Source organism: Simochromis diagramma, unplaced genomic scaffold (genome assembly GCF_900408965.1).
Source record: "Simochromis diagramma unplaced genomic scaffold, fSimDia1.1 OVJJ01000740.1, whole genome shotgun sequence".
Lineage (NCBI taxonomy): Eukaryota > Metazoa > Chordata > Actinopteri > Cichliformes > Cichlidae > Simochromis > Simochromis diagramma.
The window spans coordinates 457767-472697 of record NW_024387541.1 but is presented as its reverse complement, the minus strand read 5'-3'; the positions used below and the strand labels follow the sequence as shown (position 1 = coordinate 472697).

General features: G+C 40.6%; 2 protein-coding genes across 6 annotated transcripts in view; one reads left to right on the top strand and one right to left on the bottom strand.

The window, feature by feature from the left end:
• Positions 1 to 321: 321 nt before the first annotated feature.
• On the bottom strand, positions 322 to 4616 carry LOC120727399 (cell adhesion molecule 2-like). 4 transcript variants are annotated; one of them, XR_005694519.1, is made up of 3 exons: positions 4424 to 4616; positions 2313 to 2648; positions 322 to 2081 (listed from the first exon to the last, which is right to left on the bottom strand). XR_005694519.1 is itself a non-coding variant. In XM_040021636.1 (3 exons), exons 1-3 carry the CDS (start codon positions 3859 to 3861, stop codon positions 1903 to 1905), a joined length of 576 nt encoding a protein of 191 aa, XP_039877570.1. In that variant the 5' UTR covers positions 3862 to 4352; the 3' UTR covers positions 322 to 1902. The 4 variants fall into 4 exon arrangements, 3 of the variants coding, with proteins under 3 accessions (XP_039877570.1, XP_039877572.1, XP_039877571.1); XM_040021636.1 differs by lacking the exon at positions 4424 to 4616 and adding an exon at positions 3801 to 4352; XM_040021638.1 differs by lacking the exon at positions 4424 to 4616 and adding an exon at positions 3801 to 4351 and having other exon boundaries at positions 324 to 1272; positions 2308 to 2648.
• Positions 4617 to 14718: 10102 nt separating this feature from the next.
• Positions 14719 to 14931, top strand: part of LOC120727396 (urokinase plasminogen activator surface receptor-like) — an 85409-nt gene continuing 85196 nt past the window's right edge. Inside the window, exon 1 of one of the 2 annotated variants that reach the window (XM_040021632.1) lies at positions 14719 to 14794. Coding sequence is in view for 1 of the 2 variants with exons in the window: in XM_040021631.1 (XP_039877565.1) it covers positions 14749 to 14794 (46 nt within the window). In the remaining variant the exon portion in view is untranslated. The remainder of the gene's footprint in view (positions 14795 to 14931) is intronic. The other variant, XM_040021631.1, reaches the window with a different exon arrangement.

Here is a 14931-nt window from a genome sequence, read left to right as displayed (position 1 = left end):
ACATTCACACACTGGTGATGGCAGCTACATTGTAGCCACAGCCACCCTGGGGCGCACTGACAGAGGCGAGGCTGCCGGACACTGGCGCCACCGGGCCCTCTGACCACCACCAGTAGGCAACGGGTGAAGTGTCTTGCCCAAGGACACAACGACCGAGACTGTCCAAGCCGGGGCTCGAACCGGCAACCTTCCGATTACAAGGCGAACTCCCAACTCTTGAGCCACGATCGCCCTGTGATGACATGTGACAATATGATGAAGTTCACATGATGTAGCTTCTCTGCCAACAACACAAATGAAAGAATAAATAATTTAAACCAAAGTAAGAGTTTATTGTTCAAATACAGAGACACTCTCACACTGACCTTTGTTGTTTGTTCTCTGTCCTTCATACAAACATTTACACACTCTGTGAACACTGCGTTTTCAGGCTTTTCTAATGCTGTGTGAGCAGCAGGAAAATACAATCAGAGCATAAACACACATACATACAAGGTCAAACACGAGTAGCTGCACTTTCTAAACACAATAAGTGTCACTGATGTGAAGTCAGCGAGTACCGAGGTGAACTTTTCTTATCTTTGAGATCTATTGAAACAACTACATCAAATCATACTGCTGAGTGACAACAATAGCGTTATTTAAGGTTAGAGGGTTACCTAGGCAACCAGGGATGTGCATAACCATCTGTCAGCTACAAACTGATGCATGAACGATGGGATGAGTTCATACTTGGATGTAATTTTAGTGAAACAGCTGATCGAGGATTAGTGTTGTTGAGGTTTTGTGGTCCACAGCTCACACTCACATAATGAGGTCATATTTGATCTTATAAACAAAAACACTGATCCCAGGTCTGTAACACTGTTCATGGACACTGAGGGTAAACAACCCGCACAGCTCACAAAGATAAAGAGAAAACTGAAATCAGATCTTGATGATTGAAAGATTCAGGTGTGAAAAACTTCATAAATATGTAATCTGAGCTCAAAATGATGTAACTACAGTCAGTGGAAACAAAACCATCAAAGTGAAAAATGTTCAAGTGTTGATTTCATTTGTTTGAAGAGTTAAAAGTAGGCGTGCACAACAAAATGTCTCAGTGAGCTGTGTCACACTCAAAGTCAGAGCTTTCTGTGTCAGAAAGAGGCTAAATCACCATGGTAACTGATGGTGAAAGATCACCTGGTCAGGAGCATTTCATGTTCAGAGTTTTGTTTTTAAATCAGCTGTTAGAGCCACGTTTTCACTGTGATGTCGATTCTCTGCTGGAGGAAATGTTTCATATGTGCAGCTTGTTAAACTGTAACTTACTGAAGCCACTGAGTGAAGCTAAACTGCACATCACACTGTTACAATGTACCTGTATTCATGTAGTGGAGACATTAGTGAAGTTATCAATGAGTAACGTCTCTGATTGGACTGGGTGGCGCTCACAGGGACCATTTTGCGTAGAAGAAAAGTCACATGGTACATGAAACACTCCTTTTCATCTGAGCGTGCTCAGAGCCCGAAGCAGAGAAAGGTGATAATCACCACGGTGATACCTGCTGTCTCTGACTGCAGTTTCAGGTTTAGTTGAGCCAGCTAACACAAAGAAAGCCTGACTGTGTTGAAGTTGATTTGTAGTCACAGCCCTCTGGATGTTCCAGTTACTACAGAGCTGAAATGTAAAGACTGTTTTTAAAGATGAAACTCGTCCACTGAGATGAGCTGTCAGCAAAAACAGAAGCAGCCATTAAAGATGAAACTGAAATAAACCTACAGTGCTGTGGGCCTGCTGTCTGTGCTTAGTTCATCTGTTTCTGCAGGAGTTTAAACACTGACAACACCCAGAACTCTGAACAGCAGCAGCAGACTCAAAGCTGGAAAACCCTCTGAGACATTTTAAACCTGCTGCACTTAAACAGGAGGCTGGTTTGTTTCCACACTCTGTTGTTGTTTATGTTTTCTGTAGATCAAAAAACCAACAACAGCAACAACAACAAGAAGCAGAGCAAAAACTGACAGACCAACAATCAGTGCAACAGATCCATCCTCCTTCTCTTTGTCTTCATCCTTCTCTTGTCCTCTTGTCTGACCTGCAGGTGAGAAACAGGTGTGAGGTGTCAGGTAGGTGATGAGTGAAGAACAGAACAGAATCCATTTGCTCTTCAAACTGCTGTCAGACATTATCTACTGCACTCTGATCACATCACTCAGACCAGCTGCTTTCTACAAAGTCTCATCAACAACATCTTTAGAAACAAACATCAACAACCAGGAAGCAGCTTCACCTCTGATCACACACACACTCAACTCTACTCACTCACCTGGAGGAACAACATGAAGGTGGATGATGCTGATGAACTTCCATGAGCGTGTTTCTTCCATGAACACACGACACTCGTATGTTCCAGCATCATTAACCGTCACATCCTTCAGAATCAAAGACACGTCTCCATCCTTCATCTGTCTGTCCTGCAGATCCACCCGGTCCTTAAAAGATGGATCCTGGTTGGCTGGAACAAAGTGATCATCCCGGTAAACAAGCACACATTTATCTTCCAGGTCAGCTCTGCTCCACTCTAAAATAATGATGTTGTTGTTTGCAGCTCGACATGTCAGAGTGACGTCCTGTCCAGACTCAGCTGTGATGTTTTTCTGGTCTGAAAGAGGAAACAACACAGAGCAGAGAGGTTAAAGGTCAAAGTACAACTGTTCACTTCTACAGCAGCCAATCAGAAACACACAATAAAAGACAGTCTTCTGTTGTTAGATGATGATCTTTGATTGTGTTTCTTCTTGTGTTGCTTCAGGCGTCACCACAGCGAGTCTTCTCCTCCTCCTCACCTGATCCCGAGCATCTTCATCAGGGCTGATTTGTGACAGAAGGACAGCAGCAAGAGTGAAAGGGAAGGTTTGAAGATGGCAGTGAGCTGCTGTCATGTTTGCTTTGGAGACTCTGACACAAAGACAGGAGGCCGAGCTGAACATGTTCAGATTTTCTCTGAGAGCAGAATGGACGAGATTATGAACGAGTTCATCAGAGGGAAGCTCAGGCTGAGACGTTTGGAGACAAAGTTCATGAGCAAAGACTGAGACGGATGAAAAACATCATCTGAAAAACAAATCTTTGGTTTTAGAATCTGTTAGTTTGATAAAATGTTGTTGATGGACGAGTTCATTGAGACTCTGGACGTCTGTCAGACTGAGTCACTGCTTTTTATTGTAACAGCTGTACTGATGCTCCTGAATCTGGCCTCTGACACAAACCTCCAAACAGTAAGAATGAAAAAAGAATAAAACTATTAAAACTCTTCAAGCAATAAATAATCAAACCTGAAAAAGAAGAAAATCATCTGGAAACTAAACTGAACTAAACACAAAAAGTCCAAATGGAATAAAAACTCAAACTAATGAGAAAAAACTACAATAACTCTGTTCCACAAACAACAACATGTGCTGATAATAAGTGAACAACATGTGTGAGAGAAAGCAGCCTCTCATTATAAGACACTGTGAGTCTCTGCATGCTGCCTTTATGGAGCTACAGCTGTTTGTATACACTGAACAAAAAGCTTTGTAGCTGCATCCTGACTCCTGACACTACAACACATCACACTGACACACACATTACACTTCTTTGTGTCTGTGCTGCAAACTGCACCAACACACAGACTCCGCCCAGCTTTGTGTCGATCGCAACACTGAATGAGTAATAAACTACTTCTTAGAGAAATATAATCAGCATGTAAACCAGACTGAGACTCTTTATCTCAGAAATAAACTCAGTTTAGTTTCTATCAGGTAAATCTCACCTGCAGAGACGAACAGGACAAACATCAGCGTGGAGCAGAGTGATGCAGTTAAAGCAGACATGTCCGTGTTCTCAGTTTCTGCTGATCTGACTCTTAGTTTGTCCTAAATGTCTGAGTCTGTTGGTGTTTTCACTCAATAACTGAACCTGAGTTTAAACCTGAACACATCAGATTAAATTTAAGGTTTAAATAAAGATCAAAATTTGTTCTTCAACAATTTGCTCGATCTCAAAATGTCCGACTCATTAAGCCACGACCTACAGGTCACATGGAATATTGTTCCACGTGACCTGTTGTTCAGCTGTGTGTTCAAACTCAACTCTTCAATCTCAGATTCAACACCTGATACAGAAGAAGAAGAAGTCGTGTTGGTTCGACGTTTGATATGTTGGACCAACAAAATGTGAATTTTCTAGAAATGTCATGTTTCAGGGTTTACAGGGTTAACATCCAGTAGAAATTGAATAACATTTAAAAATTTGTCTCAATCGTTTTTGAAACAGTTTTTCTGTTCAAACATTTTTGTGGGAGGAAGCTAACTGAACTGTAACCATGACAACTGAAACTTTTTACCTAAAAAGTTTGACTGAAGATGATTTTAGAAAAAGACAGCAAACACTTACTGTTGTTCTTAAGAGCTCTGTTAAATCCTCAAACACTCTTCTGATCATCAGGATGAACAAACATCCATATGAAGATAAAAGTGTGAGATTGGTGTAATCCATCTGCTTTCTCTGTAGGTCAAAAGGAACCTACTGCTTTTACAAAGCAATTTGTAAGAAGTCAATCTGTTGTTGAACTCTGTGCCAGACAGCTCAACAACTGACTCTTGCTTCACTTTGACGTGACATTTAACAGGTAAAGCAGGTTTCACAGGAAATGAACTTTTCCAAGGAAACAGGGAAATGTAGAGACAACCCTCCACTCTGAGAATTGAGATGAACTTGATCTTAATGAATAAAGTCAAAGGTCATGAGCTCCTGTGCAGCTGTTCTGCAGAACTTTGTCCACCTTTGATTTATTGATTGATTTGCCAGTGTGTCTCAGTGAGTTGAGTTAATGGTAACTTTATTGTAACAATATGGGAAATTGATTTGATCTGTCCATACACAGAGAGACAAAAACAAAACAGACAGTAAAAAAAAAGGTCTTTAAGTTGTGTTGCAGCCACAGAGAGCAAATCTTTGTTCTTTATGTAGAACCAGTGAGTTTGTTTGGACAAAGAAGCAGCACAAACACACACAGAGAAAACATGCATGACTGTAATCAGAGTAACTGACTAAATTTCCTCTTTGTGATTTAGGTGATTTGCTTCTGTATATTGTGTCAGATAAAGTCTGACAGCTTTTAACAATAACAAAAACACCCAACTGTTTTTCTTTTTTTCAAGAATAATTTTGTGTGCATGTTTCTTTTCTTTCTTGTCTGCTTGTGATCTCACTGTTGTATGTGCATGCGTGGCCACTTTGTTGAAACATGAAGGGCTCTAATGATGCAGTACATTCATCGTTAGTGGAAGTGAGCAGCATGCAGTGTATTGTGGACGCAGTCACTGGTGGGGATGTTCAGTGGTGAGTCTGTGTTTTTGTGTTCTGTTCCTTTTGTGAAACACATGATCAAAGAGTTTATGAGAGGCTGTGTTTGTCCACAGTCACAACCTCAGCACATGTGATTGGATCAGTAATGGCAGCTTTGAGTCTCACATGGTTGGTGTTTCATGGGTGGCTGGAGTCACAGTTTCACTCCAATGTTAAAAAAACCTTTAAATACTCTTCATAGTATAAATACTATATATAAATATTAAGATGTTCTCCCAAACTCAAGGAATGTTCTTTTCTCTGATTGTGCATGAAAACAGGAAGTTATGTCAAAGTGAAACTAAAATCCTGTCTGTTTTTAAATCAGTTTGTTTATGTAACATCAGCTGATTGAAACTTCAGATGAAGCTTATCAAAGAAACAAAACAGAAACAATAAGAGAGGAATCTGTGATGTCAGAGGTGGTGTACTCAGAAACAGTGGACCTTTGTGTTCATGGGAGGAAGTGTGACTGAGTAAATTTCCTCCAGTTGAAATGAGTTAAGTTCAGCCTTAATGTTTTATTCTGTTTTACACTTTGGTGACTTTACACACTTTATGTTCTACAAACTAAACATGTGAAGAGCTCATGATCCTGTTAGCGTCTCTGGGTCTGGTCCCACTGTTCTGTTTCTTGGACTTGGATCTAGGTTGTGTTTTGACAAGTGAGTTCTCTTATAAAGACACACAGAGACCGAGTTCCAAAGCATACACAGATTTCTATGCGAGGCAAATTTCTCTCCATGTGTGAACCTGCAGGTAAAACAGAGGCAAAGCTGTTCCTGTGAAATGAAACTGAAAGCCTCGAATTGGATTTGTTCCCCTTAGTTACAAACACCTCCATTTAGAAACTGGATTTTGTGTTTCCGTTGTTTGATATTTAAATCTGTTTGATCTTGTGGTACCGTAAAGAATTATTTGTTTATATAAATATATTTGTTTGCGTATGCATAGAGGTTATTAATTACAAGTACAGACATCTGAAGTTCATGTTATTAATCTGAAGAACACACAGAATGAGTGTGATAATAGTGTGTTGCTATACTGGTAATGCCAGGTGAGGCAGTATCGGTGCTGCGTTACGTGAATGTCCTGTACAAAGGTGGAAGAAGAGAGTGTCCTGTAGGAGGCAGTGAATGGACACTAAAAAGAAGGTTCAGTAAAACAAGTAGCAACAATATTCCTGTGTGTTCCTGTGTCAGTGATTTCATTTTGGTTTTTGAAGACGCAACAGATCTGAAACATTTAAGTTTCAGCTCCTAACTTTTTTTCTTAGGTGTATCAACACAAAAATTAGGTGCAACCACATTTTTTTAAACACTGCAGCTGTAGATGTTCACTTTTTAAAAATAACATGCATAATCCGAAATGCTGCAGCAAGAGTCCTGACAGGGACTAGAAAGAGAGAGCATATTTCTCCTGTTTTGGCTTCCCTTCATTGGCTTCCTGTTAAATCCAGAATTCAAATCCTGCTCCTCACATACAAGGTCTTAAATAATCAGGCCCCATCTTATCTTAATGAGCTTGTAGTACCATATCACCCTATTAGAGCACTTCGCTCTCGCTCTGCAGGCCTACTTGTTGTTCCTAGAGTATTTAAAAGTAGAATGGGAGGCAGAGCCTTCAGTTTTCAGGCCCCTCTTCTGTGGAACCAGCTTCCAGTTTGGATTCGGGAGACAGACACTATCTCTACTTTTAAGATTAGGCTTCAAACTTTCCTTTTTGCTAAAGCATATAGTTAGGGCTGGACCAGGTGACCCTGAATCCTCCCTTAGTTATGCTGCAGTAGACGTAGGCTGCCGGGGGATTCCCATGATGCATTGCGTTTTTCCTTTCCTTTCCTTTATGGTTATGTAAGTTCCAGCTGGAAGGTGATCATCGGTTGGAGATTGAATGGGGACGACTACAAGACTGGTTGTCCCTACCTATGCCCCATTTCCAATCAGTCTGTGCTTACTTGTGTGATGAAGTTTCTGCATCTAGAAGAGCTAAATTAGTTTTTTGTAGAAATTATTATTATTGTAATTAATTATACATTTTTGTAGCTGTAGGAGTAGGAAGCCTTTTACGTCACTTTTGTTTCCTTTCTAATATTGTTAGTTATTAGTTAGTTGGTTATTAGATGCAGCTCCAGCCAGAGAATCCCCCGCCGCCCCGCCCTCTCCTCCCTGTGCTGCAAGCAGCAGGCGCACCTCGCAAACGGAGGGCGCCCTTACTCCCAGCAAATGGCCGATAGAAATTCAGACATTTTCATTCCGGTAAGTTATAAATGTGTTCATATCTTTATAGCCTATTAGTTTTATTTTCTATGCGCTCTGAGCTCATAGCAAATTAGAACAAACATACTGAGTGATTTTGCAGAACTACCTTCTATTTATAGAGTTGCTAATTATTTGACATTATTGCAGCAAACCAGCCGATGAAATGGATGAAACATCGTGACTGAGTTCTAGCGCTACACAAGGGACCTGCTTCAAACAAACCACCATGCCAATCAGATTACTTCTTCCATGTGAGGGTGAAGAGGTGACCCTCCTGGATAAGATGGTGAAGGTTTGCTGCGTTTGTTGAACAGTGTGATAATAAAACCAGGGAAGAATGAAACCTGCTCCTGATAAATGTTCTTAAGTCTTGTGCTGTTAAAATTGCTGTATTTTTTTCAAAAGATACAGTAAATAAAGTAATGTTAGTAGTGGGTGATATCATGTAAACACTCATGATTTTGTGTAAACATTTTGTCATTTGTAAACTATAAATGACATTGATTCTACATTGTAACTGATGTGATGTTCTATATGGTGGTTTTAATTTAAAAAAGAGGCAAAAATTAGTTTGTTTCTTTATTCAACTTCTGAACAGTGGGACTCAGTCTGTACATATTCAGTAAATGCAAATTATTTACACAGCAGTGCACTACAGGCATACATCTAGACCCTTAGATAAAACATTATAGCAGTGACAACTCCTCCACAGTAGCAGGTGGGATTTTTCTGTTTTGAGGCTCCTTTTACCTGTCACTACAGATGGTCTGTGTATGTTTTGATCAAGAGACTTTTTTTGGGCAGCTGAAGAGGAGAAGTCTATCTTATGGCCAACCTCTGGCTGTATCTTGGTCATATTACCCAGCAAAACCCAGTATGCAGGTTCATCTGTAACAGTCCTTGTGCCACGGATCAACACTGTTGCTTCTACATTAAACAGAAGAGCAGAGACATGGGTGCAGGTCTCTGCGACTCCGGCCATACAGGTGCAGTGGGCGGCTTCAACCTTCCCTGTGATGCTCACAGTGACCCATGGCTGCAATGCTGGTTCATTCAGTCTTAGAGAGTGCAGGACCTGAAACACACACAAAGTTCTGAAACCTGCCTGCAGAAAATGAACCTAAAGTATGTAATGCAAGGATGTCATCACTTTAGAGATGGAGAAAGCATAAAGTGACAATTATGAATCACTTAGTATGATCAGGAGATTCTGCAGGTCATTAATCAAAGTATAAAATTAAAATAAAATGTATTTTTAGTGACACAGAATATAAACATGGAAGCAAGATGTATAATTAGGATTATTTATAATAAATATGAATAAATTAGTGCAATTTCTTTAACCATAAAGAATAACAATCCTTCAGGACAGTGTCACATCAATGCACTGAACTCACTATGTTATCCACCTAACAGCCTCCACATGTTCTCACTGTAATTTCCTCTCAGCCTTCAAATGCAGCCTCCGGTGGATGCAGCCCACGTTTTGGGACACAGCTGCTGAGAGTGCGAGCAACACATAGCGAGCAGGTCCGCAGATATCTGAGCACGAGCAAATGCAAAACCTGAGCCATATGGGCTGTTATTGTGTTTATATGGATAATAGCAAACACTGAAATACATTTTTTGCACGCAGCAATGAATTTTCTTTGCTGAAAATAAATCTCTCCTCAAAATGCAACACGTATTTATTTTTTTTATTTTTTTTACGTGCGCTCAAATGTTTCATGTGCCCTCAGAATAGTGGTACAAAAATAACACCATACTGCACAGCAAAAAGAGGACGGTCACGTGACTGCAGTTAACCTCTCTGCCACCAGGTGTCATTGCTGGGCTTTACAGACCTGAGTACGTACAGGAGTTTAAGTCTAAGTTTGAGCTTTTTATTCATTTTTACAGCATTTTTGATCCCTCATTAGAAATCAGAAATCAGAAAGGGTTTATTGCCAGATGTTGAGCAGGTTTACAACATTAGGAAATTGCTGCGGTGCTTCAGTGCAACATACTGTCATAAAAATATAAAAATAAGAATTAAAAGTGCTAAGTAGGTAGATATATACATGAGTGCAGGTGGTGATCAGTGCCAAACATGGAATGATGCAGTGACACAGCGTAGGGTCATGTGTTAGTGGTGGGGACAGTCATGTGGTTATTGTTCATGTGTCCAACAGCAGAGGGGAAGAAACTGTTCTTATGGCGAGAGGTTCTGGTGTGAATGGACCGGAGCCTCCTGCCTGAGGGGAGCAGGTCAAACAGACTGTGTCCAGGGTGAGAAGGGTCAGCTGAGATCCGAGCTGCACGCCGCAGTGTCCTGGAGGTGTACAGGTCCTGCAGAGATGGGAGTCTGCAGCCAATCACCTTCTCAGCAGAGCGCACAACACGCTGCAGTCTCTGTTTGTCCCTGATAGTGGCTCCAGCGTACCACACGGTGATGGAGGAGGTGAGGATGGACTCGATGATTGCAGTGTAGAACTGCATCATCGTCCGTGTTGGCAGGTTGAATTTCTTCAGCTGCCTCAGGAAGTACATCCTCTGCTGGGCTTTCTTGATGACGGAGGTGATGGTGGGCTCCCACTTCAGGTCCTGGGTGATGGTGGTACCCAGGAAGCGGAATGAGTCCACAGAGGTGATGGGGGTGTCAGTCAGGATGATGGGGGGGAGTGGAGCTGTGTGCTTCCTGAAGTCCACAATAATCATAAAGTTCATAAAGTACAGATACAAAGAATAAAACATTTTGAAACAACTACAAAATAAAAGATTATGACACATAAAATAACAAAAACAAATAATAGCAATTAAAATTATCATAAAAAAGGAAATAGACTTTAGAAACACTGAAATTTCTAAAGACTCCACTGAATCAGGGTCAGATGTGTGTGGAGGTTTAAGAAGGTTGCTGGATGAGAATTATCATGTGCAATGCTCCAGTTTGACCTCACGGGGGCAGTGCTGTTACACACTCAGGCTGCAGGACATGACAACAGTGTTGGAGTGTGAAAGTAAAGCAGCTTTTCTCTCAGTGTGTGCAGAGGGATTTCTGATGACATCAAACTGTTTGTGTGTCTGTTGTCACAGCAGCAGCCATCAGTGACAGCAGCACACAAAAGCAACACAACAGCAGGTTCAGATACTCAGAGGAACAATTCATTTCAATGTCTGAACAGTTTGTAGTTTGTGTTTGAGTTCAGTTTAAAAACTTTAAAATACTGATCACAAGTTTCAAACAAACAACATATAAGAACACAAGATGGAAACAAACACAGAGTGAAACAGAGTTTGTTTCCTTCCTGGTTTCTGTATGTTTGTCACACTTAAATGTTTCAGATCAAACACATTAAAATATTAAACAAAGAAAACACAAACTGAAGTTTGTAAATGTTTGAACAGTTTGAACAGCTGTAATCAAACCATCAACCTTTTTTAATAAACAGTCCGAAAGTCCGAAAACACCAATGAGGTGAAGGAAATTTCGTCAATTTTATGAAATTTTCACACACCTTAATGCTCAAGCTTGACCTCAGTGAAAACTCCACTGAGGTCAAGGAAAGGTCACTAGGAGAACTGATAAGGAGTTAAATAACAGAGCCGTGTGCTGACAATGACCTTACACTCTCTCTCATTAACAACGTCAGTAGTTGTTCTGGTCAGTGCGAACAAACTGCTTCCAATTTTACAGTTGGTCTAATGTCTGTCACTGGTCACCAGGTCTCTCAATTCCCATTGTTCTTCTCCAATATCTTATCTATATTGTGTTCAATAAACACTGTCTGAGTGCTCACAGTCCTGCCCATCGTCTATCATGTTGGCCAGCCTTGTGGGATTTTGAACAGCTGTAGCCGCTTCTTGTTCTTCAATAAGCCAGCTCCAATCAGCCAGAACTTTGTCATCATGGTTCTGAATTGGTAGGTGTCATTCAATGTCCTCCATCGAGATTGTTGCCAGACACGCGATGCGACCGACGAGTATCCGGCAGCAAACGTCTCTGCAGGACAAGGACTGGATCTCCCAAGAACAGGAGGGTGTCAGTTTCATTAAGGGACCAGTTGATCAAATCTATAATTCTTCTTCAGGTTTTTAGAGAACACGTCTAGGAGACTCTCTTAGGGTTAGAGAACAAGCGAGACTATACAAAGAGAAGCCAAGCAGAAAAGATAAGGGAGAAGGAGAAAGTGTGACAGCCTCTCAAGAGCCAAGAGCAGAGAAATCCTTCTGATTGCTGCTCAAAGCTGCTTTGACCTGAAAACTGGGAGATGGATTCAAAGTATCTGAGAGTTTCAGAGATCCTTTGGGAATAACAGGAAGTGATTAGTGGTTACAGATGAAGGTCATGTGAAGGTAGTGTAAACATCTGATTTACTGTTGTCTGGTTTCATCTGTGAAAACACATCATATGAAATGAATTCAAGAAAAGCTGTCAGACTTTATCTGACACAATATAAAGAAGAAAATCACCTCCATCACAAAGAGGAAGTGAACTCAGTCACTCTCCTGTACTCTGATTACAGTCATGTGGTTTACAGGAAGCTGCTGAACACCTGATGTGTTGCAGCCAGTGACTCTCTGGTTCTCACTAATCCAGTCAAGTTTTTGTCAAAGATTGGTTGGCAGGTAGGAGACGGAGCCTGAATGCAGGATTCAGGAGACAAAACTCAAGAGCAGCTTTAATGCTCCTGGGATCAGTCTGTCCACACAGCAGATACACGTTCATAATTTCATCAGATCCATTTACTGTTTGTTTACAGCACAGAAGTAAAGAGCATTTACATGTAAATCTTTTAAAACTTGCATACTGCTCATGTTTCATTCATTCACAGAAGGAATTCACTCATTATCATCGTTTCTTTCTTTAAAAAACAACGACAACCAAAAACTCTTATTTACAGACATACAAACACAGTGTTGATGAAAGCAACACATGAACCAAGCTGTTTAAAGAAGGTCACAGAGTGAAGAGTGCAGAAGTCAAACAGGGTGGAGCAGTTCAGTGATGTAGGTGGAGGCTTCACACTGTCAGGCCTGTTTGTTGTGACTCTCTTTCCCCTCATTCAAGGCTGCGTTGATCAAAGATTGTTGACTTTTGCTTAACTGGGTGAAGGGACACTGTCTCTTGATTGTGCACAGAACACACACACACACACACACACACACACACACACACACACACACACACACACACACACACACACACACACACACACGCATGTACACTGACACAGACCTGCACTCACCCCCTGCAAACATCTTCCTTTGCAAGTTAACGTGAGGGTTCCCGATGGTCAGGGACAAATGCAATCACACGGCAGGTGCTGTAAATGGACCAAACTTCAGTCACGAGAACAACTGAGATAATCCAGCCACAATACGACGAGTCTAGTCTTTAATTTACTGCTGTATGTGTTGGCTGTAGTTACATCATAAGGTTTTAAAAACTGAGCTTTAAAACGAACGATGGAAACAAAGACCAAGAGAGGCCGACAGTGATCACTGCCTCGTTTTAGGGGCCTGTTCAGATTAAAAAGAGCAAAGAGATACAAAGAATTTAAACATGTTAAAAACACAACAGCCTTAATAAACACAGAGTAGTTTGGACCTGGACGACGGGTTCATCACTTAATGACTGGATATCCAACCTGCTGTGAATGTTTTAATGCAGTACAGTTGTTATTATTATCACTTGTCACATCCTGTTTATGACAGTTAAATTAAATATCATTCGTATAAGAAATAAAAACTTCTCATGTAAACTGTATATGGTGTTAAATACTACTATAATGTCAGTCACAAGGTGATACTTTAAGAGCCATATATTTTATAAGGTGGTACTTATTGTGACAAGTTTGAAGACCACTGCTGTAAACAAAGCAGCACGTCTGAGGTGCAGGCCACACCTTTTCTTATTCTATAACATGTTTTTTTCTCAGAAACATTATCCATGCTGGACTGCAATATTTTTCCAGTCCTGGGGCAGGACTCTCTGACAACCAAGGTCAGTATGCTGGTGAGGATAATTTGACCACAGCAGGTGACAGAAATGCTTTTTCTCATGAGGTAAAACTAAAGTTGGTTCTCGTGTGTTGTGTGAGAAGTAAATTATCTTTGCATGTTGGGTCAGGAGCATACCCACTGTTCTCTCTGCTCCCGGGCTATAGAGGACACCCTGCATCCTCCACCACGGTTTCAAAGCTCCAGCCGAATACTGACCATGCCGCTGGCAGCTGTCACACACTATTCTCACTGAGAAAAACTGGTAAACATTATAAACTTCTATTGACATTTAAAATAACTGATTAGGCCATTTTATTCATTTGCTACCATTAAAAATCCATGAATTAAAAAAAACAGGACAACCAACATGAATGTAGAAAGATGCTCTTTCATGTTTACCTTTTAAATAGGTTTGCTTACAAAGACATCATGAACGTCTTTAAACACTGAGCTCCCACATAAACCATCGCTAATCCCCGTGTGTTGCACCGTCTTTCCTGTCAAATTCCAGTGTTAGTTTGCATGTTTATTTTGTGGCTTTTGAGCCCTAATGAGGGCTAATGTAACACTGAGGAACAAGTGCAACATTTTCAGTGCAGAGGGTGGGGTCTCTCTCCTCCCATTTACTTTTATACAGCAGCGACAGCAGGAAGTGCGACCTTTGATGCAACTAGTCCACTAGTAAACTAGTAATATTTGTACAGTATTTTTGCACAAGAGTTTTGTACCTGGATTTTAACTGATTGCATTTCATTAGTGGCTTTTCCCAAAGCTAGTCACCGATTGAACCAAATCATTTTCAAATTATTCAAGGTGTTAATGTTGGACTAGCCTCTTCTTTGAACTAGAAACTGATTATTTACGAGCTTTCACAGGATCTCAGAAGCATCTAAAAGTTCAAAGATCTTTTCAAATAACGTGTTTGCCAGTATGATTGTTAATTTACAAATTGAAGAAAGGCTAATATTTGCTGTGCAAGTAAACATTTTTGATAGTCAGGCTCCTTCACTGTCAAAGGAAGAGTTAAGGAGTGGTCAAAGAGAGGAGACCACTCCCCCCAATAAGAATTACTTATAACCTGAAGAGAAACTAAACTAAAATTCACTTCTGTCTGATCATCTCACGATGCAGATCCTTGTGCTGATCCTTGGGATCGTGCTGCTCCCTAAAGGCAAGTTTTTGTTCAGTTATCTGTACTTTTAAAGGAAGTGTGCACTCTAATATTCAATGAAACTTTTTAAAATTGCTTTTACAACATGTACAACCCAGCAATGTGTCTACTTCCTGTAAAGGATTTTTTTTGTTCTG